The sequence below is a fragment of the Lepisosteus oculatus genome, chromosome 1 (assembly GCF_040954835.1).
Source record: "Lepisosteus oculatus isolate fLepOcu1 chromosome 1, fLepOcu1.hap2, whole genome shotgun sequence".
Taxonomy (NCBI): domain Eukaryota; kingdom Metazoa; phylum Chordata; class Actinopteri; order Semionotiformes; family Lepisosteidae; genus Lepisosteus; species Lepisosteus oculatus.
The window spans coordinates 57,516,330-57,541,035 of NC_090696.1; the positions used below are offsets into that span (position 1 = coordinate 57,516,330).

At 36.8% G+C, this 24,706-nt stretch overlaps 1 protein-coding gene across 1 annotated transcript in view; it reads right to left on the bottom strand.

The window, feature by feature from the left end:
* enpep (glutamyl aminopeptidase) overlaps positions 1-22,854 on the bottom strand; it is a 51,871-nt gene extending 29,017 nt beyond the window's left edge. Inside the window, exons 1-3 of the mRNA XM_015345171.2 lie at positions 21,812-22,854; positions 4,619-4,760; positions 3,959-4,090 (exon numbers count right to left, since the gene is read on the bottom strand). Coding sequence (XP_015200657.2) covers positions 3,959-4,090; positions 4,619-4,760; positions 21,812-22,452 — 915 coding nt within the window. The 5' untranslated portion in view covers positions 22,453-22,854. The remainder of the gene's footprint in view (positions 1-3,958; positions 4,091-4,618; positions 4,761-21,811) is intronic.
* Between the last annotated feature and the right edge of the window lie 1,852 nt (positions 22,855-24,706).

Here is a 24,706-nt window from a genome sequence, read left to right on the forward strand (position 1 = left end):
TGCCAGAGCACTCTGATAGAGCAGCTGTGAACAGCTGCAGGAAGCTCTTGGGAGATGAAGCTCTGGAGGGTTTTATTGTAGATTGGAGCTGGACAATATTAATTGTAAAAGCCTGGTTGCTAGGTTGCAGAGCAAGACTATACAAAAATATAAGGGCCACAGACTTTAAGTAGTAGTGTTTACACATGTGACATCCAAATTTAAAAAGAACATAAATTCCTAATAATGTTTTAGCTTTCAGTAGTAATTACAACCTACAAGCCCAAAGATGGAACAGATTTTTATATTGCAAATTAGCTGTTATATAGAAAACACAAGTCAAAAGAGTGAGAGCTATAATATGAAATAAGCCTCTCAGTCAATGAAAGCAAGTGCGTTTTGGATGTCCACAAGAAATACCATGAGCACACGAGCCTTATCAATGTTGGACTAGCTTAAGACTTAATCCTAATGTTTGGTAACTCAAATGCATGAGTTGTAATTTCTGATCCTAGATCTCCCAGTTGCTTGGAGGTCATCAGTTAGAATAGTACAGTCTCCATTCTAATAAAAAAGTAAGCTCAAATCTATGAAGCACAATGAAGAATCTCTCTTTATCTCCCTTTATTTTTCAAAGAGCTCACAGTAGTATCATTTTATACTCTAGCACTTACACCTACAGTATGTGAGGTGTAACTCACCTTGGGCTTACTAAAGAAACGCCACCACGTCTCTCCCTCTCTGGCTAATGTCTGAGAGGCAAAAAAAATTTTGCTCAGGTGGAAATGGACTTTACACTCTTGTTATTTTTTTTATTTGTGTGCTTGCTTCTGATTAGAAACACGTCCCTTTGTAGTTAATGTTCTGAATATATAGGATGGGTATGGCATTGTAGACACAGTGCATAAAATGATCAATGTGTTTGTGAGTGAGATCTGTAAGCTAAATAAAGGTTAATTGTATGTATCTTGAGCACAGGAGCTAACATGTGGTTACCAATGTTCTTTACCTTCTTTTTTGTTTTTTATTTAAAAAAAACTGTTGTTTTGCCTTATTATGATTGGTGTATTTTTTTCACTTTGTAAACAAAAGAGCACTATTTGGAGCCTGATGGTCTGCATTCTGGGTGTATCTGTCGGTTTGTACCTGCCTATTTTGAAAGCCCTGTTGGTACCTGCCCTGTGCAGCATCACAAGTCAGATAAGGTTTAAAGTTTTCATATAAGTTAATGGAAACGATTAAAATGAAACTAAACTAGAGGCCCATATATTGTAAATAATGTAGTGGCGAGGCTTATTAATAAGAAAGAATTAAGTGTTTCTGAGCTTTCCCAAATTAGGCCTCATCTCTCTGTTCATCTCTGTGGTGCAGCCCCCAAAAAACTATTCATGCAGGCTGATTTAGGGTTCCTTTGATAAGGACAGCTCCCAAAGGGGGATGCACTTAGCTAAGCCTGGCTATCATGATCAATGGTCATCCATTGGCGCCTATCTGTCTAGGGAGTGCCAGATGGACATCTGGACTGCATTCCTAAGTGTCAGGAGTAAGTGACTCATATCTCACCTTGATCAACCAATCAGGGACTGGTAGGGCCGAGTAACCCACGTGGGACTCTGATGCCCATGGAACTTTCAGCCAATCAACGAGCTGAAGTTCCTCCAGGTAAAAACAGGCAACACAGAGAGCCTGAGAGATTCAAGGGTAAGATTCAGGAGAATTCTGTGGACTTTTCTAAAGGGAATTCAAAGGAGAATTCCAGGACGGCCCAGGAGCAGAGGGCTCCCAAGGGCAGGACATTCTCGCAGCGCGCCTCCTGACCATCCTGAGACTCAGCCCAGACAACCACGGAATGGCCAGTGTGTCCGAGTGCCAGAACTTTCCTTTGTTCTAGGAGTCTAGAGCGGAGGTTGCCAGAGAGTAACCAGAGGATCCACCCGAGGTTAGCACCAGCAGCAGGCCTCGTGAACAAGTCGGAACTGTGGACAGCTGAATCACTATTCAGAACTAGCTCTTCATCAGGAACGAACCGGTCCTCTTCCTGACTTGCTGGGACCCACAGTCATCTTTTCTCCTGTGCACAAACTTTGCTAGTTAAATCCAACACTAACTAGCCGGTCATCATCAGCGCACCGTCACAAGCCGCACAGCACAGCCTGGCACGCAGCCGGAGAGCGCGGATTGGACAGCAACAGCCTGCAACTGTTTCTTTGTGCCCGCAGGAGATCTGAATCCCCAGAGATTGGATGAGTATTCAACTTCAATGCATTACTGCTCGAGAATTCAATTGTTATCCCAACCAGTTGATATCAATTTAATTCCTAAGAGTTATGTACTTGTTTTGAGCATCTAATGTAGACATTATAACCAAGTGCATTCATTAAGACGAAACGGTCTTAATGAATGATATACTGAACGTATGTCCTCTTGATATGTGTAACACTTTGTAACTGACTGAATATATACCTTTTGTATTCTGATAACCCTTTTGATAAGATCTGTTAGGTTTATATGCATATTTTATGTATTAATAAATGTATCCTCGTGTATTAGTACCTGTGTGTGTGCGTTGTTTGAGTTATGTCGCATGGTTGGATTCTAAAGCCATCAAAAGAATCAATTTTGTGATTTACTGCTACAATTAAAAATTGTCCCAGTAAATGCCCAAACCCTACAGAACTGGTGCCTTCAGAGAGCCACTACATTACATTTTGGCTATGGCAACGTTACAATAATATACTGGGAAATTGTCATGACCACCAGCCAGCGGAGATCATCTCGCAAAGGAACTAACCAGTACCAGCAGCGCGTTTATAATAACAAGCGCGCCGCACGTTTTAATCCATCAGCACACGCTCTACCGTGCGGCAAGCAGCACTATTTAAACCGTCCTAACCTGCTTCCCGCTGCTCGGTATTGAGTTTACTCCCTGAGAGCTCTACCTGGTGATTACTAAACCTTGTGTCAGACCAACCATGTACAGCTTGAACTGAACTGACAAGATCAAGTTAGATGGTGCTTGTTTGTGAGATGGAAGTAGTGCTCTTACTGCCTATACATAGTGGTTGCTCTTTTCTGTTCTGTGCTGCTCACAATATTTGATATTTCAACAACCATGAAAAATTAGCAGAAAAAAAATTAATATGGGGATAAGTACTACCAGTAACTATTTTTTCAGTAAATTAATTATTAACACTGTATTTTAACCACATTTCAGCAAGATAGTGACACAAAGTGCAGGTTTAAAGATACTCTGGAGTGTCTTCTATGAAAGTATATTTCTTTGGGTGGTTAATTTCCAAATGTGAATACCATTGAGAATTTGACTTGAACATTTCTGTTTAGAAGTGTTACCAAAGCAACTTGGGAGTGTTTGAGCAAACATGCCAAGAAGAATACACAAAAATGTGTCAAGTCAGTGTGCAAACTGGCAAAGACTTATTGTTATCATGATTATTTTACAAGGCACTGCATATAATCTGTTAGACACTAGATATAATTGGAGAATTTTCTTCATTAACCATTCACTAATTTATTTATTTTTGTACAGTATATAAGGCCTGGGGGTGGCACAGTGATTAGCATGGCTGCTTTGCGTGGTTTGATTCCTGGTGTGCTATCTGTGTGGAGTTTGCATGTTTTCCCTGTGTTCATGTAGGTTCTCTCGCACAGTCCAAAGCCATACTTGTAGATCAGTTGGCTTTTGACAGAAATACCTGAGTGTGTTTGTTTGTGTTTTAGTCTTTGTGTGCCCTGTGATGGACTAGCATCCCATGCAGGATGTAACCTGTCTTGCAAATGTTGCTTGCCAGGATAGGCTCTGTCTCTCCCGTGAACCTGTATGTTACTCGCATAGAAAATGGATGGATATAAGGCCATAGGTTTGCTGTTGAATAATGATAACCAACAATACAAATAACTTTCTTTTTTAATTTATACACTGAGAAAACCTTATTTTGAAAACAGTAAAAAGAATACTCACAGGAACTCCTTGTGCGGATATCTTTTCCACATAAGCAAACTGATGGACAGCGAAACATACCAAGTAAGTACTCATTGGAACAGACATCTGAAAAGTTGTTTTTGTCAAGCCATTCTGAAGGGATGTGGTACTCTGAAAATTAAAATAACATTCCAAGTTATTGAGGACCTAATATTCTTATTTTAGGATTTAAGTTAAAAAACAACAGGGCAAGATACATTGTGTTTCAAGGCTAGGGGAAAAAGTAATGTCATTAGGCCTTAAAATCAAAACTTTGTTTCTTTAATTAGAAAACGTTTACTTCTTTATAAGACTCACTCCTTTGTGGTATCTTCATATATAACTCCGTGGACAGGGTACTATTAAATTTTCCAATTGTGGCACATAATATGCCTATAATACATTATAATATATATATATAATCTGCCTATAATATGTTGATGAATTATATTTTTCTTCTCTTCTGAAAATTATGACTGGAGTTTTTTAAAATTATTCATTAGTAAAGATGTGCAAAACCTTAATGAAATAAATAGCCAGTGTAATATATATAGTTTGTCCATCTCTTTATAATGTTATATTTCAACTGAAGGAATATTAATTTTAAGAACCTGCTGATTCTCATCACATGTTGATTCTCTCACATATTACAGGTATTACCTCTTCTGGCATATTGGACAGAGCTTTGTAGGAGCTATCATGTGTTATGGAAATGCTATAAGTTGCTTTTTTGTTGGGCTCATCAAAACAAGGAAATGATTTCCGAGCATCTGTGGGTTCATGGTCCGTTGCAGCTATCTTCCTAAAAATGAAAATAAAAATCAAATGAAAAAACGAAAACAAAATTATGTATAAATAAAGAGAATTCCCACACAAAACTAAGTACATTTGATGTAGTTTTTTTTAATGTTATGCAATATATATCATGCAACAGAAAGCAGACATAAACAAAATAGAATATAGGGGCCTGACTATGCTTATGGGCAGAACAGTGGTGAAGTGGTTAGCATTACAGCCTTGCACTAAGGCCCTGGGTTCAATTCCAAACCTGGAATCTGTGTGGAATTTGAATATTTTCCCTGTGTGTGGGTTTTGTCTAGGAGCTCTAGTTTCCTCCCACAGTCTATAGATCAGTCCATAGAGTTAACTTGCCTTGCATCCATTGCTTTCTAGGTTAGGCTCTGGCTCTCCCACAACTGTGTTTAATAAAGCAGTGACTGTGTTTGACAAAGCAGTTAGAAAATGGATGGATTTTGTTCGTACTATTTGGTTTGAGGCTAACATTCACGGACAAACATAATATTTATGTGGTGGACCCAGCTGGGATGTGAATATTGGACAATATCAGTGCAATTTGAGTTCATAATTTTATTCTGGCAAAACCCTGTTCCAGTAATTTATTTCAGTAATGACTATATTTTGACATGGAAATAAAACAGAAAGGCAAAATATTTAATGAGTCTAAAAGGATCTCCTAAAATCATCTTAATAGTACGTTTGTGAGCATTACATTACCTTTTGAAATTCTTTTTCACAAGGCTTGGTCCAACATACCTCTTCAGAGATATTTAAAATTGATAGATGGGTTTTTTATTTATATTTTGTATCACAGAGAAAGTAACACACATTTAACATTTGTATTTTTATTTACACATCTGTAACTGGGATGATAGTAATTAATCTTTAATTTCATTTTGGATATTTGTGCTGACAAAAAGGTCAGGCACAACTAGACTTCACCGTGAGGGAAAGTGACTAAACAAAATACATATTTTACTAATAAATATTACATTAGATAGGAAATAGTGATTCGCTAACAGACAGGTTAAAGGAAAACAAATCATGTAAATTGCCTGAAACCATGTGGGGCTACAAAATTGTATTTCTTTAAAAATACTTTTATTGTAATATTAATATCATACTTACCTGACATGCTTACAACTTTAAAATAGTTTGATAAATTAAAGAAATATTCAAGCTATTCAGACTGTTGATTTGGCATTATATCACATTTCATTCGTGGGTATAATGATTGAGGAATGATGATAAGGGACAGAATCCATAAGAACGCATCTGTTAATGACAAATCTTAATCAACATAATTAATTTACCTAGTTAGATCTGACAGCTAGAGTACTTGAGTATGTCTCGAAAAGTTTTTGTAAGCATGCTGATGACATGAATATTAAATATCTAACAAAAATACTTTGTATCAACATACATACTGGTTAATGGACAGACCTGCTGACTTGCTGTTATAGCCATTTGCTATGGTTCAACACTTGGTTAACTAAGACACTTTTGGGCTAATGAACAGACATATTAGTTTGCCCAGAAACAAGTTTGGTACGTTCAGATGATGTGGAAGATGTGGAAAGGAATATCGTTAATCTATTAATTTAATATTTTACACATTTATCAAGGAGAAACTGGTGAAGAGCCTCAAGTTGATGAAATAAAACTTTGCTATATTAAATCACGGTGCAAAAGATAATAAAGTGTTACTGGTACTTATTCTGGCAATTGTATTTAAGTAAATGAGACATGTTAATTATAGATCTTTTTTAACAGCCACACATGGGAATACATAGTTCCCTGAAATTGCAAATGCTGTATATCTTGTATCCACAAAAAGACTAAACAAACCCAGTCATGTAAATAACTCTAACGTCTATTTCATGTAAAGTTAGGCAATTCTAATTAACTATACTTAGAGGATTATGTGTATAATTATAAGATCCTAGGGATTTAAAAAAGGAAGGTCTTTCCTAACTAATCTATTACAATTCTTTGTGCTCTCAGGAACTATTTTAAGACAGTAATTTTTTTTTCTGTATAAAACACATTTCATGCTGTATTTAGCTCTTTTTATGGATTGTGATTTTCTATGTAGTCTATAGACAAATAAAGCATTAACATTCATTGTAACAGAGATGTTGGGTTGGATAGTATCTGCCAAGGTTTTCAGTGGCACTGAAGGAGTTCAGTCAGGGGTGAAGATAAACTCATCAGAAGCAAATGACAGCATGAGTCCTTGGCATTAAACAGAGAGACCAACTCTCTGCCCATGGTAAGAAAAGGAAACTTCCCTTGGAAGCAGACAACAGTGGCAGCTGTTCCTCTTAGCCTTATAGCCCCAAGTTTACACTGGGGTCACATAGACCTCCCACCTACATTTGTAGATAAGGTTGCATTCAGGGAGAACAAGAGTTACTGGAAGCAGGCAACGGTGAGCACCATAATCATAATCACCTGACCAACTGATGAAAGACAGCTGATCAGGTAACAGTTATAAACATGGGGCAGAAGAGTTCAGAAGCACTGCTTTGTACGGCACAGTAGGAAAAGGCTGCTGAAGGAAGTGACTGACAGATAATTCCTGATATTTAGAAGCATGAGTTTTGGAACAGAAAAACACACTGTTGTCTGGACTCCAGAAAGAATCTCAGCTACCCAGTTTTATTGAGAAGTGATTAAAAACATAGTAGCTCAAAGAGAAGATTAGGGTGTTGTTTTGGAGGGTTTGTGTTTTCTTCAAACAGTAAATAAAGAACACTGTTTTGTACTTCAAGGTAGTATTTGTGTCTCTGCTTTCCTGAGACCTTCCTTTTTAAAAAAAATCTGTTATGACACCCCATTCCCGCATATGCTACGTACTGTATGGTGAACGATGCTTTCTTGGGGAACAGCTCACTCATGTGGATGGTCGGTAACAGTGCAAGAAAAATTTGAAAAAACAAAACACAATGGAGGATCTGATTAAACAATTATTCAAGTCAACTCTGAAATAACATACAGTAAACAATGACAGAGAGCAATATCCTGTTGGTAAAGAAATTAAAATAATTTCAGAAGGCAAAAAGTCTCAAAAGGAAGATAGAGAGAAGAAATTGGAGCAGGAAAATTGCAGTACACGAATGCAGACCTGATAATGGCTGTACCAAATGCCTAAGAGTTCAGTTCAAAATGAAAGAAAAGGCAGACCATATTTGAGTCTACTGAGGGAAAGAATATGTCTCCTATTTTAGAGGAAGAGAATGACTTCCATTTTCCAAAAGTGTGGAACAAGCACATATTCAGACCATATGGAGTGGGAAAGGTGAATGAAGGGAAATGAGCTGCTATGCTCTAAGCAAGAACTGAGACAGATGCCCTGGTCACCTGACAGTTGAAAGCAGGCAAAAGCTGAGATGGAGATGCTTTCATTAAGCAAGCATCAAAATTGCCACAGAGCCGGGTGGGAAGAATGAGAGCTTTCAGGCTACTGAGCAGCAAAGGAAGAGACTGTTCTTACTATACTTCTAACAAAGTACTTCTTACTTTGAGAAACAGATTAGCCAACTGCAGCCTAGCCAGCCTGGACAGCAAACACATCCTGCAGAAGCATCTGGACGAAGTGTGTGAAGAGCTGAGGCACTCCCAGTGCAACAGTAATTACAGTACCTGCAGACATAGCTGGCAAAGGTCAAGCAAGATATGATTTTCTTCACTGAGCTCCAATACAGAGTGTCCAAAGATTCTAAGCCAGACTGTTACAAAATTACTAAACCTGATGGTGAAAGAGACAGGGGAGTCATATAGTTAGATAAAGTCAGAGAGTGAATAGTACAGAAGTCTTCTGTCTGAGAAAAAGAAGACAGGTTAAGGAACTTAGGAGAAATGTAAAGTATATATGGAATGACAAAATAGCTGAGCCTGGCACAGCTAAAAGGGGGTTTAGATTTTCAGAGTAAATTAGTAATGACCAAGCTAAATGTGCAGAAACAGAGTGAGGAACTAGCTTTGCTCAGTCAGCATCTGAGAAAGAAAGAGTCCTCTCAACAGCACTGTGTAACAAAAGTACCCACAGTGGAAGGAGAAGTAGCTTCTATAACCAGAGGTGGTTGATATGCCTTGGCCTGAACATTGAGAAGAGGAAGGAGGTGATGAGTTGCCTTTGACACCTTGGACAAAGGGTAAGAATACATCAGGACAGAGAAGGGACCATCAGAGTGCCTGTTGATGGAGTTACTACAAAGATGCCTGATGAGGTATATGATGATGTCTGGCTGCTGCAGACTTGGCAAGAACCAGTAGTCAGGCTGACAATGAAGAAAGAAGAGCTGAATCTGCCAGATATTCCAAATTCTGGAAAAGAGGAAGAGACAGAGTTGCCATAGGCCTATGCAGAATTGAAGGAAGAGAAGGAGTGCCACTTTCGCCAAAGAGAGAAAGATTGCTAATGCTATGAGTATAGGTAGTAAATGAGAAAAGACCTTTTATTGTTGTCAGGGTTCCTAGATGGGACATACCAGGTGGAACGTGTCCTTTTGTCACATCTACCCTTCCCTGCATCTTCTATGACTCGGTAGGAAAGGTGGCCATGGAGTGGAAGATTTTCAGTCAGCTAAAGGCCTTCCTGCTGAGGGAGTTAGTATGTAATGGAACAGTAGTTGAAACAAGATGGAGAGTATTTGAAACCACTTTCCCAAGAGGGCTATGAGCAGTAACCTACTTAATTTTAATAAAGAACACCGTTTTGTACCTTACTGAATTTATGTGACTGTTATCCTGAAACCCACCTATTTAAATATCCGTTACAGTACCTCAGCCTGGGCATGCCGCAACACATAAAAAGAATTGTGGGTATGTAAATGGAAGTGAAAAACATCACTACTAGGTCATTTTGTATTCATTGTTGTGTGCTTCCTACAAAATGAGTAGCAAAAGGTTTGGAATACTTCCAGTGAATACAAGATGTGCACAGGGTAGGCACTAAGTGACAGGCATTGTTTCTTTGTTTTGCATTGCACCTTCCTGTTTTTGGCAATTCCAAGCTTTTTTTCTCACTTAATGTACCGTGAGCTAACAAAGCATATTTTTTAAGTTATGCAAAAAAATGTTCAGGTGCAAATGCTACTCAGACTGTACTATTGCAATCTCCTAACGTGACTGTAAAGTGAGGGTTAATTGCATCATTCCTGATGACACCATATCCCTTGAAAAACCTGATCTGTATGCTTTGCAGACATTCTATTTTAATGGTGAACTACTGTGAGTTGTTTGCTTCTGAAAGATAATTGCATTCTCATTTGCAACAACAATTTTCACACTTCAAACAGGTTCTCCTGTGAAGAATTTTCCTTGAAAGCATCATCAGCCACTTCCCACAAAATGACTCTGCCCATATTCAAGCATGTAATTTTACATGTCACAATTGTCATTACTAAGTACATGCTTATGTCAGCTGTTTTTAGTGTTTTAGTATCATGTAGTTTTATTCAGCTCCTCCTCAGGATGGAATAATGAACAATTAAGGTAATGTATCACCACCTAACGTCATTCCTTCCAATAGTCATTCACATTCCAATGATTTTATTTGTGTAAAAAAAAAAATGAGAAAATAATTTTACACAGAATGTTATTTGAATATTTAAAAATAACAAAAAACAATAAATCTTGGTACATTTAAAATAGAATGGATTCAGCTTTAAAACAAAAATCCAACAAAATATTTAAACCTATGAAAAAAAACACTGAAAACCACGTTCATTCTTTGACAAACATATTCTGGTATCTTTACACTACTGTTTTGTGTGCCTACTACTTGTTTTAAATTTTATAGCTTTGTTTTATTTTGAAAACAGCTCCTGGAATGATTCTGGAGACTTTTTGGCCCCTTTTCAATACATATTGCCTTCAATTACTGTATTACATCAATTTTGTATCCTCCTTGTAATAGTCATGTTTGATTCTTTCATTTATTTTTCTCTCTCCAAAATGTACTGTTGCTTCATGTCAAAAATATGCTGAAGTCATATTGTTTGGTTAAATTCATTAAGCTTTGGAACAGATCAATTTTTATATATTTTATTTAATAAAGGTTTGAACATTCCATTTCTCAAGGTGTCATAGAATATTTTGCTTGTGAATTTGCTGTCATTCTATCAAATCATTCTAAGGACATCACATCACACATAAGGGGACTGATACTTTACAGTGGTAACCCCTCATCTTTGCAATACTCTTCCTGACCACATTAAAAAGGTAGCTTCTGCCTTTAAACCTTGCATTAAAACTTGTTTTCGATGGCCTTCAAATAATCCTTCTTTAAATATGACATTCTTTCAATGTCATATTTATGTATGTTTTTAATATTTTATTGCTCTCTTTTTTGCTTAAGCTACATTTTGTTTATGTATAATTTATGTAGTGATTTTCTGAATTGAAACGCATATTATAAGAATAGGTGTTGAAACTGAAGAGCTGAGCGGCATTATATGAGAATAAAATTAAGTTTAAATATTTCAGTAATCAATGGCTGTTGCTGGACTGCTCAAACAGTCTTCATCTTTCATTTGAAATCATACTTGGCTTTCTATATCTAGAGCTAGATGCAGTAGTTATTGTTCTTTTGTGCTTGACACTGACAGCCCACACAGTGCTTTTTGGTAAAATAAGTTATTCTGTACTTTTATGGTAATTTTTCCATATTTTGTGTTGTATCACAGCCAGTTTGAAATTGTGCCCATGCTTTTCATTTTGATATATTTTAACTATAAATTCATTCTGTTACCCTTAATTATTTTGCATATATTTATTCTGCAGTAAACATCAAGTGATGGTGGATTATTTCAGTAACTAGAATTGTTAATAACAGTTCACTTTAATTCTGTATTTTTGTTAGTTTTTAACATTAACTAGCCAAATAGATTTTGTCTGTGGCACTAGATTTGCCACCAAGACTTGAATAGTCTAAATAAAACAAGACAATTGTCCTAAAGTCTTCTTTGACAGCTGTATAGTAATTTGATTGTTAGGTAGCAACAATGTTTTGTGTCTGTGTAATTATTCTGTCTGTCAAACTTGTAAAATTATTATTTTCAATTAGAAATACCATAACAAATTTCCTGTGCTCAGCAGTCTTGTTGCTTCAAATTATGCCACTTACTTCTGTAAGTGTAGAATTACATTTTGACAATCATCTTATGATATGAAAACATTGAGGGACTTTTTCCCTTCATCGGCCAACAAAGTTTTCTAACGCAAAAAGCAAAATTGGTAAATTTTCCAGCACCACAAATGAATATTTCTGATTGTATCATATTAAATTTAGTAATAATAATAATAATAATAATAATAATAATAATAATAAACTTTATTTTATATAGCGCCTTTAAAGGTGGCTTCTCAAAGCGCTTTACAGGATGACAATAACAATAAATAAGAAGACTACAACAATAAATAAGAAAATTTCACAAGACAGGACACAATTATAATTACAACAATACAACAATAACAATAGAGGAGACCGTGGAAGATGGTATTAAGAAGAGCAGAGGGGTGAAGAATGGAACCAGTTAAGTAAAGGCTTTTCTGAAAAGGAGGGTTTTGAGTCTGGATTTGAAGGAGTTTAGAGAAGGTGACTCTCTAATATCCTAGGGCAAGGAGTTCCAGAGCTTGGGGGCATAGCAGGAGAAGGCCCTGTCGCCCATACAATGTAGACGGGCTTGGGGGACAGTAAGGAGGGCAGAATTTGAAGAGCGGAGGTTGCGAGGTGGGGAGTAGGGCGATAAAAGTTCAGACAGGTATTGAGGTGCCAAGCCATGTAAAGCCTTGTAGGTGAGCATGAGGATTTTAAAGTCTATGCGGAATTTGACCGGAAGCCAGTGCAAGGACTCCAGGATAGGAGTAATGTGAACACTTGCACTAGATCTGGTCAGGATTCTGGCTGCTGAATTTTGGACATACTGCAGCTTGTTCAGAGTAGATTTAGATACCCCAGGGAGCAGAGCATTGCAGTAGTAATGATAATCATTTAACTGTTACCACTTTCAAAGTTTAATATTGACTCTGCAAGTGTATTTTCTTCTTTTATGAGAGGTTCATGTGTGTCTACAGTTCTAGATGCATCATCACTTGTATGTCATAACTTATTCTCTTCAATATGCCCTTTTGAGTTCCAAGAAAATGGATATTATATGAACTACATTGCCTATTTGCAGTTAACCATTTACTGGTTATTTATTTTTCACTGCAAATACTGTTTCTTTACTCTTGTGATAAAATGTTTTGAAATTTCAAAATAAATTAATTGAATATTTTAAATATATTTTCCATTTATAATACTGTGTATATAATAAATAGTATTTTAAACATATTTTTTATTCGTTCTTTGGTTTTTCCAGTTCACTGACTTAAATACAATTTTAATAAAATTATTAGCTTTATCTTATGAAATTAAAATGAAATGCATGCATTTTAGAAGAAAATTACAATATTTGTAGTAAAATACAATTCACAAACAGAGAACCTTAGACCAATAATTCTATGGAGTCATAGAACTTAAACTTTTGAACTTAAACCTCTCTTGAGGACTCAACAGCAGACTGTGAGAAGGCATTAACTCAGATGAACATTATTCACTGTGGAAACTTACATCATTGGGAATTGAAAAGGCTCCAATATGTTTTTTTTTAATTTAATGAATTACCACATATTTTTTTTCCACATTTTAAAACGGGAGTCAACTGACAAAAATAAATAATTGATTACTAACAAATGTGAAGGCCTTGAATCTGAAGCACTGATATAACTACTTTGGACTGTTTTGGTAAAATCAAAAATAAGAATTTCACATTCTTGTTGACAAAATAATAACTAAACTGCACATACGGTAGTTTTAGTGCTTACACCTCACAGCTCTTGACTCCTGCATTTGATTTTAAATTGGAAAGCACTTTCCAATGTAGTTTGTTCTCCACATTTCCAAGTGCGTTTTCTCCTGCTGTTCTGGTTTCTTCCAACATTCAAAAGACATGCTGGTTATGATGATTGGCATCATGTGTGTGTCCATCCCTAGCAATAGACTGTCTGGGTATTATGGGTATGTCCAGGATTTAGTTCCTCCTTGTGCTCTATACATCCAAGAATAAGCTCTGAGCTGCTGTGACTTTTACAAAGACTAAGCAGCTTTGTAATTCTATACTCTGTCTGATAATCAGCACTCAATATTTTCATCACACCAAACAGTTAAAATGTTTAATTATAAAATCATGGATTCTTCAGTTGATTTCACAGGTTTCCCTTCTTATTTTTGTAATCTAAAGCATGTGCCTGCATGACAACATTAGTCACATTCAATCTAATGGAGTTTTTGTGTCCCCAAACCTCCTCCAATTGTCTTGGTCTGGTACTTCTCTTTTAAAGGATAATGCTGTGGAGCTTCTGATCCCATCTGACATCTTTTATCTGGTCTTGTTCTAACTTTCTCAATTTTTTCTGGGGTTATATTCCAGTCATTTAGTCTTTCATTGATTTGCATTTTGCAATGATGTCACAAACATTTCTTTGTTCTTAAATGTATTTAGTATAGTGTTTCTATACTATCATGTAGTTTGCCATGCTTCTTTCCATTTTTTGTTATATAATGTCATTACATTTTATGACATTTAATTTAACCATTTTGGACTGTTTGGTAAACAAATGTGGTGGGAGAATCAAACAATTTTGTCCTGGAACTAGAAGGCAGATTCATTTTTCATTTTGTACTTCTCCCTCTACACTCACTCTGTCCCACTGTCAATCTTTTTTATTTCTGACATTATCATTTCCATCTGCCCTGATTCACTGGCCAAAACAGACACAACGGCTGAGTTTTCTTTCTCAGTATTGTCAGCCTTTGCAAAGTTGTTAACCATGTTTATATTCTTTAGGAATGCAATCTTTTTACTTGTAACTGAGATGAATCTATTCTAGTTTGATACGAATACAGATGTGAGAGTCATTCATTATTATCCTTTTAATCCTGTTTTTATTTTTGGTTACACAAAAGCAAAAAAAAACATACTTTTATATGTTCAGAAACAGAAAAAACACAAGAATATGTACTGTATTCTTGGCTGATAAAATAAATCTATTCAGAAATGACCAGAACATGGATCATAATTTATATGTATGATTGGGCTAGTATGTATATTATGCTATTTTTAACATATTAAATATAATAACATTACTTTCTAACATATTTTAATATATTTTTAATTCAGCCTGTTCATAATACTTAATCAAAAATATAATTGTATTACTTTTTCGTAACTTGTAAAGTTCAAATTTAGTATCATGTGGAACACACCTAAAAATAATAATGTAATGTTCTAGCTGTTGTTTTTTTAAATGCATCTTGATCATTTATACCCCTTATTAATAGTACCCTATCCCCAATGAAATATAATTAATCAGTTTCTAAGCATAAAAAATTAAAGAATTGGTGTTTGTCAAGATCTTCCAGACACTACTGGCACAATGCTTAGCAAGACATAAGCCTTTCATTAGATGAGCTCAGACTTTCATTAAGTCAAGCGTCCATCAAGGTTCAAATCAAAATAAAAAATGAATGACAGACCTAACAACCTTCCAATAGTCTGCAGCAACTGCTACCATTCAAGATATTTTGCTGCCCAATTTCATCTTTATTGGTGAGAGGAGCACAGGAAGCTTGCTATGACCTAGAACACATGTTACAATGACAATTATGATGTCCTAAAGAAAACCTGGGTGTAACTAGGCCTGGAAGTGGTTACAACCAGAAGGTAGGTACTGTAGGTCCCTTTTCAGGTCATAAAGGCCCATGTAGAATGGGAGGCAAGGGCCACCATTTTTCTTTGACCATCCAACACTGGAGGTGGTCAGCATCCTGCTCTGGCCAGCCTATTACACCCAGAAGGATTAACCCCTGGTACTCATTTGGAAAGCAGGCTGAGTGGACCTGGCAGCCATCTGAAAGGAATTAGAGCAAGCTACATTGCTTGCCCCTACCTGGGATTGAACCTGGGACGTTCCAGTCAGAAGCTAGATGCCGTTGCCATCTGAGCTACTATGGCTCCTACCACCAGAAGAACTACCCTCTAATATAATCATTCAGTGGGTGGTGTTTCCTTCAAAGCCTACCTGTGGATATACGGTGGTTTGTGTGTCAAGAAAATCCACAAAACATTGACCAGATTGTTGGTCTGGTGAAATGTCACAGAACAAATGCCCTGCTACTCCAAGAGGCCAGTGGTAAAGTACCATTCAATAAGCTAAATGGATCTCAGGAGTAGTGATATAAAACCAAAACTACTGTTAAAGAAACCACCTAGAGGGTGTGAAATGCTGAAGGACATTCTAAACTATATGGACATATAACTGGCTCAGGAAACAAACTTTTTGAAGATTCAGAAGCTCCAAGATGCTATGATATATATAGAACTATTACTATCAAATTGGAGGATTGTACTGTCAAAGCATTATTGGATTCTAGAAATAAGGAGACTTTAGAGACCACTTGGGAAAATTCTAAGCCAAATTAAGTTCCAAAAGGGAGCCACTATTGTTACCTGTGCACATGGTGGCACAAAATCATATCCAACAGTCTATTTTAGGACCCCACAGGAAATTATGAATAGTGGTAGGTGTCATACCTTATTTGCCTTATTCTGTCTTGTTGGGGTGAGATTGCCCACATTTCCAAGCCTAATGGGGTTACATTGAGAAATTTAAGACAAATATCATAACATATTTAGGTCAAGATGAGCATGAACCAGCACTAAGACCGATGCCCCACATTTAGGGATTTAATAAGGTCGACTATATCTGGGGCTTCTGTTGCTTTATATGCCTTTAGAAGAGCAGTACTCTCTTCATCTAGGCATGTGTTGTAGATGGGTTGGTAGTCCATGGGATTGCAGAGCAGCCAGCGTTGTAGATAGCACTATAGATCTTGCTGTATATTATATCCATAGTGATATTTTGTTGCAGAAATGTTGGAATGCTGCACTAGAAGGTTTAGGTGTACTTGCTCAAGTCTGCTCTTCTTAGGTCCCACCTAATCTTTTTTGAGCTGTTGACTATTAGGATGTGTAGTCCTGCATGGATAAGTAGAGGGGAGTGTTGGGAGTGTGGGCAGTCTAGGACAAGACCCTGTGTGGGCAAGAGCATTTTATTGACAGAACTCACTCAACACAGGTCAGGAGAGTAGTTCCTGTTCCATCTGGCAGAATGGAATGTCCCTCCTTCTTTAGGGTCTGCAGTAAGTGCCAGGTCATTTCTTGAGGTCTTCAAGTACCTCATATCACTGCCTGATGCTGTGTATCCCCAATCTTGAAAATGATTGTTAAAGTCTGCCACACAGATGGTGGGTGGGGGAGAAAAGGCAGCACTTTCTGTTCCCAGTAGGTACTGGGAGGTTTATAAACATTAGCTATGTTTATACCGAGCACTATGATTTCAGAATATGTGATTGTTGCTAGATAGTTTGCTTGGACAATGTTGGTTCGGACATAAGTGGCACAGCCATGTTTTGCATGTGGGTGATAGCATTCAGAGGAGACCCGGAACATGAATATTTCAGAGAAAGTAAGCCTGATTGTAAAGGGCAACGACAGGTTATGCATGTCAAGATGTTCCAGGGCAGGATATTGAAATGTTTCTTTTTGTAATGGAGAGTCTTTGGAGCCTTAATGGGGAATACTCCCATTCCATCCCTCCTGGCATTTTTCCTCAGATTGATGATTGGGACTATAGGCGATGAAGAGGAACTGAAGTGACTGTGTAAATGGAACCTCTGAGGAATGAACTTGCCTTGCAACTGTGCAGACTTTTCTGCAAGGAGACCACTGATGCATCACAGGACCCTGGAGGGATTCCGCAAGGCAATAACAGTGCCAGACTACCAAAATGCATGCTCCTAAACTGATGATGTGTTGTCTCTGGGTTACATATTGTTGCCCGAGGAACAGAATTACCACAGAAGTCAAAACCTTTGATATAGTATTGGCCTGCATCATCTGTTACAATGTAGGTTTCCTGCAGTAAAATAATATCAGTGGTGTGTTGGGCAGGAAGGGCTTTGATGAGGTTGCATTGGCTGTTTACAGGCCCTATTTTATGTATTTGGAGAGCTGGTCTGGCAGAGATGTTCTTTACCTTTATCTTCTTGGCTTTGGGACATGGACTGGGATTCTTTGAGGCTCCTTTCCAGAACCTTCTCTCAGATTGTAGTCTGCTAGTTGGATCATTAGCTTTCCTAATGATCCAAATGATGGGGGGGGGGGGGGGGGTAGGAGCGGCATGACCGCCGATCCATTGCAAAAAGATACAGAAAGAGATGGAAAAACTGGGATCAAGTGTTACTCTTCCTTTTATTTGCTATAAACTCTTCTACAGGTTTCACTCCTTTTGAGATATTATAGTCTAGGGGACCGAGTGGCGTATTTGACATCCCCAATGTCCCCAATCCCCAATCCCCAACTGTGTCCTCACTGAATGGTATTTGAATATGTGGATCAGATTAGATCACGATACAACAATCATCGGCTTGATCACAAACGGTGATGAGTCTGCGTACAGGAAGGAGGTAGAAACGCTGACAGCATGGTGACAGCACCTCTCTCTGAACACCAGAAAAACTAAGGAGTTGATAGTGGACTACAGGAAGCATCGAGGAGCAGACCACGCACCCATTCACATCAGCAGCTCCGCAGTAGAGAGAGTCAACAGTTTCAAATTCCTAGGTGTCAACATCACAGACAATCTAACCTGGACTCACCACACCAACCTCATAGCCAAGACAGCATGGCAGCGCCTATTCTTTCTCCGCCGATTAAAAACATTCGGCATGCCATCAAACATCCTAACACATTTTTACAGGTGCACCACTGAAAGCATCCTAAGCTGCATCACTGCCTGGTATGGTAACTGCTGAGAGCACAAGTTACTCCAGAAGGTGGTGAAACCGGCACAAAACACTACCGGCTGCGCGCTACCAAACATCGAGGATAACTACTCTGTTGGATGCCTCAAGAAGCCCAGGTCAATCCTCAGGGACCCCAGTAACCCTAAACACAACTTGTTCTCTCTACTACCAGCCGGAAAACAATACCGAAGTATAGAGACGGAGACCACCTGGTTTTGTAACAGCTTCTTCCCCAGGCAGTAAGACTGCTAAACAGCCAACCACAGCAGATGCCTGAAATTACCCAGATGGCTGCTGGAGAATAGGCAACGTCCTTGAGCTGAAAGGACGCCCCGGCACCTTCCTGTCATTTGCACTCTCAGAACACATTCGAAGAGCACTAAATACCTCCTAACCTTGTGTTACTTTTGCACAATCTGTAAATTGTATTGTAAATTGCAATTGTGTAATTTATTGTATCCTAATGTTGATCTAATCCATATAAATTCCTATCCTTCTACTTTTCTATCCCTCTTAATGAGCTCACGATCAAAGCATTTCATTGCCGACAACACCGCTGTATTCTGTACTGTTTGTGCATTGATAAATAAACCTTGATTGATTGATTGATTGATTGATTGATTGATTGATTGATTGATTGATTGGTTGATTGATTGGTTGATTGATTGATTGATTATGAAGAATGACAAAAGCGACAGTCATAAGTCTGGGGACTCTGAGCCTGCAGTCGTACAAATTGTTGGTGGCCCACCACACAGGTAAACACCAAGACAATGCTGAGGATCTGTCACACATTTTCAGTGCACACTAATACAGCTTCAGGAGATAAGTTCCACCTGAGGGAGGGGAATGTAATGCCATGAGAGGCATTGTCCATGAAGGACAGTAATTCCCCTGAAGATTCATCTAGTTTACTGACACTTTTGCTAGTGCTAACATGCCTGCACTCGATAGATTCCAATCTATAAAAAGTGACTAGATCCAGTAGTAAAACCATCTGATAATGTGGAAGAAGTGGAGGTGACTGCCTCATCAAAGAGGCTGTGCACTATTATAGCATTTATACCAACCTGAGAATGGAGGAAGGAAACTAATTACAGCAGACTTGAAACTGGGAAAAGAAACTAAACTACAGGAAGATCTGATACAGGAAAAATAAACTTAAACATGTGAAGACCTGAAGCCGAAGAGAGAAAACAAATTACAGAAAGACAAGAACTGTACTGAAGGGTATTACATACTATAGCTGTGTTTCAATATACTCAGCTGTGAAATCCAAAATTACACATTTTTTAAAATAAGAATTTTTAAAACATAGAATAATTGAATCAGATGAGATTGAACACTAAAATTATGAATGGTCTTTTTCCCTGTAATTTAAAACTGTGAATGTGATTGAGTTTAATATAAAATGAAACAACCTTTTGAATTGGTCAGACCTTTGAAAAACAGGTAACTGATTTTTCCAGCACTTGACATTTTTTGTCAGCACTTGACATCAATCTTTTATGTCAATTACATACCTACACAAAAGCAATTCACTTTTGTGGTTAGCATTAGAATTGCTTTATTCACTCATTCTCTTGTCAATATTTTTTCAAACTTAGTACACAAGGTCAAGGTACTTATATCCCAAGTATACATTAAATAATTTGGAAGCAGACTGGTGTGCCCACAAAATTATAGTTTGTATAATTATAGGTTAAAAATACTCTTACCTACAGAAAATACATGCTGATTACATAATGAGGGGTGTTTGTCCAAAATAATAAAAATTTGTTGACAAAATGTAGGACAATAAGGGAAACGGGACACATAAGGAGTTGATGTAACTGTTCTATCAAGCAATATGTTCTGTATTAGACTCCACCTAAATATTTTTTGGACATGCTAGGAAAAACAAATGTAACACACAGTATTAACAAGAGTTGCAGGATGTGCTGTGTCTGGCTAATGCAAATATGTTGAAATTTAATTATTTGTCCTGACAAATTGATTGGTATTGATCATTTGCTAATACAGACTAAGAGATAGGTGAATTTGTAAAAATATTATTAACAAATTGTTATTATATCTAAGCAAAGACTTCATAGCTCTGAATGTGTTTTTTGTGTAATTTGTACTGAAACAAGCAACATTAACACTATCAGTGATTCAGTTTAAATAGTACACTATGAAATGCATCTTGGTTTAAAAATTGCTTATCCCATGCAGAATTTGAGCAGTATTGATTAACATGTTTGTTTTTGTTCTTTTAATCATATGCTGGGTCTTTTTATGGTGGCATGTCCAATTTTCTGTTCACTGCAGTTTCCTAAATATTAACCTGTTTAATTGCCTCATATTTTTTGAAAAATCAGATAATGAATTTATTTTTAGCACATTATATGGTTATTCACCTAGTTATGCACATATAAGGAAAAACATTAATCTTTATACATAAAGTGACCCTGTACTCAATGGGATAGCTGGAAAAGTGAAAGGAAAGGTGAAATAATTTTAAATATACCCTTAAACTTAGTGTTATTGACATGGGAACTCACTTTATAACCTGGATAGAGTTTATATAGAGGTCATTGTTCAATTACCATGCACATCATGACTATCATTTTTAGAAATTAGAAATAAAGAAAACTATTTTATTCATTTTATTTTTAGTTATATACATTCACTTATATTTGACCATTTTTTATCTGCATTCTGATAATTAGCATCAAGGAAGCAGAATTCAGATTCCAGTGTGGAGAGTCATGGTTTTGAATCTTGAGAGGGTTGCTGCTGTAGTACCATTCAGAAAGGTTCTTTACTCAGATTTCTTCAGTAAAATGTCCTGCTGTATAAAGTGATACCCTTCAGGTCATCATTATAGGTGAAGATTTGTTTTTCATTTATAGTCAACTAAAGATTAAAAAAATCATCCCAATTTGCAATGGCCTTTCCATCAGAACAGTTAGGCTGTTCAGTAAGACTGCTCAGTTGCAGTTATTGATTGTACACTCAAAAGTAAAAAATATAAATTAAGGGGTGTAATGCTTAATTTTTGTACCATTTTACTGTATATAAACAGAAACATTTAAATGTTAAGCAGGCATACATACACACATACACATGCACTCAAAGAAAAAGAAGTAAATATTTACTTTAAATTTCCTTTCTCCATGTAAGTGGTCTTATAAAATCCAACCAGTGACCCATTTAGCCATCCTTGGAAATCCAGTGTCAGCAGGTATTCCTCATTTTCAGCAGTGTGGGAGAGCATCTCCTTTGCTTCAATCACCACATATTCCTGGGGTTTATATTCAAAACACTGGACCAATGCAACATCGTGTACACTGTCTCCTGATTTCTTCTGAAGCTTGGGAGGAGCACTCACAAACGTCTCACGTATGTGAAGCCATAGATATTTAGTATCTTTTTTAAGTTGAAGAGAGATGATGACTCTTCCTGTGTAAATGTCAGTGTCCAGGTTTGGTTCCAGGTGCAGGTCATAATGGTTTGGAGTAATATAGTCAGGCAGTCTGAAATGTTTCCATTCTCCATTGCTATTGTTAGACGGCTGGCAAGGTCCTCGCTCCACTGGTGGAGGTTCAGGACGACTTGTTGTTGGTTTTGGCGTGCTTGGAATTTCCTCTGGAGCTTTGCAGGTTTCAGGTCTGGAGAGTCCTAGACCAAGACCTAGTGCAAGGGCTGCTGCTGCTACAACCCCACATATGATGGCCACATGCTTACCCCTCATGCAGTATTTCTTCTTACACTCACCATCACACTCCAGGTTCTGCATGACTGCTTTCCGTCTTGAGAAGTTGTTCACTGCTCTGAAAGCGCTTTGATTTCAAACAAAATCTGCCCAGAACAGAATACCTCAAACCCGTCCATGAAAAGGTCTCTGTTCTCCAACAAAATCTGGTCCGTGGCAAGTTTATGAAATGTTTCCTTAAAATGATAACTACCAAAAACAAACACTAAAACCTTTCTCTGCTTTTCTTCTCCTAAGGGTATGAGAAGGAGGGGAGGAGGTTGCAGGCAGAGAGGAAAAGGGAACACACTGGCTAAAGTCTAGCTTCTGACAGGAGGCAGAAACAGTGCTGTTTCTCTACTCATGCTCTCCTTGGGTTAAATATAAAACACTGGTATGTTAATCAGCAATTGTAAGCTATCACATGCCAAGTAACTGTCAGCAGTTCAGAAAAAGGATAAAATACCATAGTGTGCCCTGCAGTGGGAGTGAAGAGTATGCCTCATTTAAGAAAACCTTAGAGTAAGTGCTGATTACGTAGTAAAGGTTTGTATTTAAAAGCAACATAGCCCAATTATACCTTTGCCCACAGTTGCATAAGATATGGACAGATCTGCTACAAGCGTTGAAAATACACCCTTTTCAATGGACTTGGTTCAAGGATATTTATGGATTGTAAAGAACATGACTTTATTTCACTTGATTTGGATGCACTGCTTGTGTTATTGAGTAATACACAAAAAATAAATCTTACATACCAGTCTGTGTAGTTTTTTTTTTCTAAAAGTTAATCATCCTGCTGTCCAAAGACTAAAATCACTGTTATTATATATTCATATGCTGCTGACTTAAACCCTTAAAGGCTGTGGCTAGACAATACACTTTAGAGTTTTAAATGTTTGCTTAATATGTTTACCTCTGAAATATTCTACAGTCTGGATTTTAAATATAATGCTTACATTCTCTGAAATTATACTGTTTCAGAAAAATAAGGGAAAGGTAACCAATCAAAATAAACTAAACTTTTGCTGTTCATTTTCATCCACTGTTTTTATGATTGTGGGCACTTTAAGCCACAGATGATGTGTTTTAACCATCATAGCTGAGTAGCTTACTGACTTTGTGTTTTTACCTCAAAGTATTTCCAGATTTCTTCTAACTTACTTTTCTGAGAAAACTGTGAATTTCATAGGTCAGTGCAGTTTATACTAAAATTTTCAGTTTGAGGCATAAAAATGAACAAAAAAATTATTAAGCTTAGTGAATAAAGCAAACATCTTTTATCAAATACTGTATATAACTGCAGTTACACATTATTTTCATATATGTGTGTAAAAGTAACAGAAAAGAGTGTTTTGGCATCATTCATGTAAACAATTATTTTCACCATTTTGTTAAATAATCTTAAAATAAATTGATTAAGTTCATGCAGTGAGTTCCAATATTTAACTTCATAACACATACAATAGAGAACCTATTATTTACACAGAAAACACTTTCATATTGTAGTAAAAAAACCTGAAATGTTTCACAAGTGCCCTGAAAAACACACATGCACGTTCAAAACATTTACCCGAGCTACCTGAATAGCTTGTCTAACGCAATGACATTTCTCCGTAAATTATATAATATACATTATTTCAAATGTAATAGCACGTTATTCAATAAAATAGGTATTCTCAACAATCATGCTGTTATAAACACATGTACTGTCCCAGCCAAACAATGCAGATGTCATTGTGTACCAAAGTGTTTTTGTATCCAAAAATAAAAATGTAACTTAATTAGAACAAATTCTGTGTAATGTAATAATATACTAAAGGATGTAAATGTTATTAGCAATTAGTTGCAGTAATTTGTTGATTTACTCATCTTCTTATAATAACTGCATAAAAATTAAATATTTTTATTTATACAGCTAATAAACCAAATATTTACACTATTATCTCAGACCAAACCTTTCCTGACCCAGACAATTCAATTCGGGGTTCAATTCTGTCTAAAAGGCCTATAATCTAACTTTAAAAAGCCTGAAGATACTTTTAAGAGACATTCCTCCTTAGCAAATTGAAGTAAATGACGATAAACTGAAATGTTTGGGTTATCAAATATCAGCAGTTCACAAAACAGGTTTTGAAAATACAAGTATGCAAAAATGGGCAGTCAATCTTTACAAAAATACATTTCATTCCAAGAGAGAAGAAGGTATTTATGTGTTTGTTATCTGTAATGACATAGGAAGCTTTATGGAAATCTCAGATGAGGCATGGTATGATGTAGGCTAAAAATCATTTTTTTC